Source organism: Solanum stenotomum, unplaced genomic scaffold, assembly GCF_019186545.1.
Source record: "Solanum stenotomum isolate F172 unplaced genomic scaffold, ASM1918654v1 scaffold29837, whole genome shotgun sequence".
Taxonomy (NCBI): Eukaryota; Viridiplantae; Streptophyta; class Magnoliopsida; order Solanales; family Solanaceae; genus Solanum; species Solanum stenotomum.
The window spans coordinates 8,083-13,232 of NW_026030665.1; the positions used below are offsets into that span (position 1 = coordinate 8,083).

Genomic DNA, 5,150 nt, shown 5'->3' on the forward strand with positions numbered 1-5,150 from the left:
TCGCCACTCCCTTGGATTACAGCCCCAAGATACTTAAAACTTTCCTTCTTAGGAATGACTTGTGCGGCAAGTCTCACTTCCGCATCTGTCTCATCCAACACATCGCTAAATTTGCACCCCAAATATTCTGTTTTGGTCCTACTCAACCTGAACCCTTTGGACTCCAGCGTTTGTCTCCACACCTCCAACCGCGCATTAACTCTGTCCCGCGTCTCATCAATCAGTACTATGTCATCCGCAAATAACATACACCACGGGACCATCTCCTGAATAGACCGCGTCAACTCGTCCATCACCAAAGCAAAAAGGAAAGGGCTTAGGACTGATCCCTGGTGCAGCCCCATCTCAACTGGGAAATGTTCTGAGTCTCCTCCAACTGTTCTAACCCGAGTCTTGGCTCCACCGTACATGTCCTTTATCGCCCTAATATAAATCATCGGGACTCCTTTAGACTCCAAGCACCTCCAGAGGACATTCCTCGGTACTTTGTCATAGGCCTTTTCAAGGTCAATGAACACCATATGAAGGTCTCTCTTCCTTTCTCTATATTTTCTATCAGTCTACGCATAAGATGAATGGCTTCGGTAGTCGAACGTCCCGGCATGAATCCAAACTGGTTCTCGGAGATGGACACCCCTTTTCTCACTCTCATCTCCACCACTCTCTCCCAAATCTTCATAGTATGGCTCAACAATTTGATACCCCTGTAATTGTTACAGTTTTGGATATCACCCTTGTTTTTATACAACGGAACCATTGTACTCCACCTCAATTCATCAGGCATTTTCGCTGTCTTAAAAATAACATTAAACAGCCCAGTTAACCACTCTATGCCTGCCTTGTCCATGTTCTTCCAAAATTCTACCGGAATCTCATCGGGTCCGGTCGCTCTTCCCCTGCTCATCCTACTAATAGCCCGTATAACCTCCTCGGACCTAACGCACCTACAGTATCCAAAATCCCAAAGTCTTTCAGAGTGTGCCAAATCACCCAACACAATGTCCGCTTCCCCTTTTTCATTTAAAAGTTTGTGAAAGTAGCTTCGCCATCTTTGCTTGATAGAGGTCTCTTCCACCAGTATTTTGCCTTCCTCATCTTTGATACACTTCACTTGGTCCAAGTCACGCGCCTTCCTCTCTCTTGCTTTTGCGAGCCTATACAACTTCTTATCCCCACCTTTGTCCCCCAACTCGACATACAAGCGTTTGAAAGCTGCCATCTTCGCCTTCGAAACAGCTAACTTAGCTTCTGTCTTAGTCGTCTTATAGACTTTCTTAAGCGTCCGCTTCTCTTCCTCGTCTACGCACTCCGCCAATTTTGTGTATGCAGCCTTCTTCGCTTCCACTTTACCTTGGACTTCCCCATTCCACCACCAATCTCCTTTATGTCCTCCAAATTTACCCCTAGACACCCCTAGCATCTTAGCAGCAACTTCCCTAATGCAACTAGCTGCTTTATTCCACATGTTGTCCGCATCCCCGCTACCACTCCATGCCCCCATCCCCATCAGCTCCTCACCCATCTCCCGAGACAGGGCTGGGGTCAACCCACCCCATTTAATCCTCGGTCGGTCAGATATCATCTTCTTCCTCCTATCCCTCTTAATCTTCAGGTCCAACACCAAAAGCTTGTGTTGGGTAGTGAGGTTTTCACTTGGGATAACCTTGCAGTCCTTAAATAGACCTCTATCACCCCTCCTAAGGAGAAAGTAATCTATCTGGGTCTTAGCTACCGGGCTACGAAAGGTAACCAAGTGGTTCTCCTTCTTCGGAAAGCATGAGTTAGCAATCACCAACTCAAAAGCCTTAGCAAAGTCTAGAAGCGATTTAATACTTTGCATGACATTTAATATTTCCTTTTTTCATAATTTAGCCTTTTTCTGTTCATTTTTATGCTAAATTAAAATGGTCTCTTTTTAAGTGATTTATTAGATTATTAGATGAATATACATACTAAACTCAATTACCATTTAAATTTGGTTGACGTTCCTTATTTATGTTGTTTTCATATTCTTTTAACGGTTCAATATGTGTTTATATTTCCTTTTGAAAGAATAAAATTAATATAAATAATGATGATGATGATGATGATGATGAAGAATAAAATCAATATGAATATTGACGGAGTAGAAGAAATGCTTGAGATGATTCGAAAATGAAGATGCCGTCATACCTTAGGTAATTATTGATACAAATTTTTACTTTTTTTATTTTTTTTTAAAATGCACTTTCTTCCTTCTCCATCCTTCATTGATATAAAAGTTATGCTAAAAAGTTATTAAATTTTAATTGTAAAAGCTAATATGCTACATTCACTCTCTAATTTGGATGAGATTAGATTTCATATAGTAATTGAAATTACATTTGTTAAATTTAAAGAATGAAAGAATTTTGATTAATAAAATAAAAGTATAATAAGAATTTCGTATAAGTTTGAAAGTAAGAAGTTATATATTTATCTACATAATATTAGAAGATGAGTAATAGAGAAAGACAATGATTTTTTTTTAAAAAAAGGAACACATGACAAATGGTTAGCACAATAACAATAGATATGAACAAGAAAATGAAAAACATATAAATACATAATTTCAATGTATAATAATTTAAATTTGAGATGAGAAAGTATTTTGAAATATAAAAAAAATCATACTATATGAATAAGTTCATGTAATTGAAATCGTACTATATAAAAACAAAAATAAAAAAAATTAATCAATAAAAAAACTCTCGAAAACATATTCGAAATAAATAAATAAAATTCAAATTAATATTTTAAATTTTGGATTCAAATTAATATAACCTTATTTCTATTACATGTAAAATTCTATACGAGGAAAACTAATTAAACCATAGAACAAACAATATTTACAAAAAGAGTATTAGGGATAATATGAAAATTGTACAATAAATTCACTTAAAACTAAAGTAACTTAATGATTTAATACAAAAAATTGTTATTAATAATTTTTACAATAAAGATTGTAGAGCATAAATTTTGTTTGTACTAAAAGCACTTCGCATAAATCATATTAATTTTTAAGTAAAATAATCGCACGAACACATATACTAATTTAATTAACATAAGAACTTTTTGCTTTCTTATTTCTCTACTCATACCTCCATAATTTTTTTAAAGAACATCGTCTACAAACACTATTTGTTTGAATTGATGGCTTTTACTAAAGTGACTAACCAACTTGAGCTTTAAGTATCATATTCAACATTTAAAAGCCTTTTAAGCGTTGAAAATGATACTAAAAGACTAGGTTGGTTAGTCATTTTCCAATTAATGGCAGTGTAGCTGGTGCACATAACTCAACTATTTGTCATACGTACTCATCGTATAAATAGGACTTATCACATGTATGTGGTGGCTCTTATTTTTTATTTTTCCTCAAAAGATTGACCCTATCCATTTGATTAAGATTGATCTGGACCACACAATCAAAATAATATAAATTTTAGATTAATAGTATCACATTCCTCATAAATATAAATGATAACAAAAACGTCTGAATGATCCATCTCATTTTTCTAGATTAGAATCCCTGAAACGTCTGAACCACAAAGCCTATGATGGTGGATCATCAAATCAAAAGTGGGAAGCAAAGAGTCTTTTAAGTCAAATATCAATCCTTCTAGAGAGAAAAAATGATAGCGATTGTGTTGAAAAAAATAATCACCCCTAGCTAACTATATAGTATATGTATATACACTACCATCAAATTGTGTTAAAAATTGATTGTTATAATATTTAATCATATAGGACTTTTATAATACACCACACCAACTTCTTCGATTCTTGAAATTTGATGCAAGTGTGAACGTAAACGTATAAAGTAGGAAAATAAGTGCATTATTTTGACCACTTGTGTCACAACACTTGTATATATAGACACCTCTCCCCTCTCCTTTCTACTCAAACAAACTATTTTCTCATTACAACAAACAATTCAGAAACAAAGAAAAAAAAGGGAAAAAATGTCTAGTTTTTCAGATAAAGATAGATGTGTTTGGGTGAATGGCGCTGTTATCTTAGAAAGAGCTCATTGTATTCCTTCTTTATGGCAAATAAAAACTTATGATCGATTGAAACTTCACCTTCCTAAGCAATTCATGCCCAAATTCCAATTACAAGAACACTACCTTTCTAAGAGACAATTTATCGAATATCTTGCATGTGTTCAATTTGTTAACTACGATGAGGTTTGTCGATTGTGGAGGGTGTTTGGTGGTGAAGTGATTCATGCTTGTGATTATAAGGTTCATGTTTTACCAAGAGACATATCCACTTTTGAGCACAGTCAAAGGAAAATCCCTGTTCTTGACATTGGTGCTTTGGAGAAAATCAGTTCCGACAAAGTTAAGGTTTTTCCTGGAATCAACAAGTTTTCATGTGAATTTCAATCAGTTATTCTTGCCACTGGCTACTGCAGCAATATTCCATATTGGCTAAAGGTGAGAAAATTTTGTATTGATTTTAAATAATAAAAAGAAAACATACGTAGAATGCAAGATTCTTTAACAATTGTCTTATTTTGTTATGTTTTACAGGAAAGTGAATTTGTGTGCAAGAATGATTACCCAAAAGCACAATATCCTAACAAGTGGAAGGGAAAATGTAGAGTTGGATTCGAAAAGAGAAGGCTGGCAGCTGGTGCTTCTGCATTCGTTAGGAAAGGACAAAACTCTGCTCATAGAGTTTCCTTTAAATTTTAAAACACTATTGTGGAGGTTGTAGTCGATATGATATCGATAAACATATTTACCTTACCTTTATTGTTCACTTTTGAAAAAGAAAGTTATAAATTCTAGTGGAAGTCTTTTTTGTTTGTTGAAAATTTATCAACTCATTTGACATACAAATTCTGCTTTACACACCCTTTCTACACTTATCTGTTATACTAAATGCTTTTCCTTGAATTAAGGCAGAAACAAGTCCTTGCTTTTTCTCTTTTTCTGCTTATATATAATTATAAATAGGATATCTTTCGGTGCTTCTACCTTTTTGAGTAAGAAAAAAAGGATTTAAAATATTGGGTTCAAGGATTTAGTTGACAAATGGTTAAGTATGAACATTTAGACTTTAGAATACAAATTCATACAAGTATAAGGGTCCATTAGATCATTTCACTTAAAAAGTTATAC

General features: G+C 34.4%; 1 protein-coding gene across 1 annotated transcript; it reads left to right on the plus strand.

Moving 5' to 3' along the window:
- Window positions 1-3,983: 3,983 nt before the first annotated feature.
- LOC125851766 (probable indole-3-pyruvate monooxygenase YUCCA5) lies at window positions 3,984-4,883 on the plus strand. Its single transcript, XM_049531512.1, has 3 exons — window positions 3,984-4,114; window positions 4,295-4,460; window positions 4,557-4,883. Exons 1-3 carry the CDS (start codon window positions 3,984-3,986, stop codon window positions 4,719-4,721), a joined length of 462 nt encoding a protein of 153 aa, XP_049387469.1. The 3' UTR covers window positions 4,722-4,883.
- The last annotated feature ends 267 nt before the right edge of the window (window positions 4,884-5,150 follow it).

What these genes read in the sequence shown, in the direction of transcription:
- LOC125851766 (XM_049531512.1), top strand. Translation starts at nt 3,984, where the DNA reads ATGTCTAGTTTTTCAGATAAAGATAGATGTGTTTGGGTGAATGGCGCT. An exon ending in AAACTTCACCTTCCTAAGCA is followed by an intron (nt 4,115 to 4,294) that starts ATTCATGCCCAA and finishes AGACATATCCAC; the next exon opens with TTTTGAGCACAGTCAAAGGA. An exon ending in ATATTCCATATTGGCTAAAG is followed by an intron (nt 4,461 to 4,556) that starts GTGAGAAAATTT and finishes TATGTTTTACAG; the next exon opens with GAAAGTGAATTTGTGTGCAA.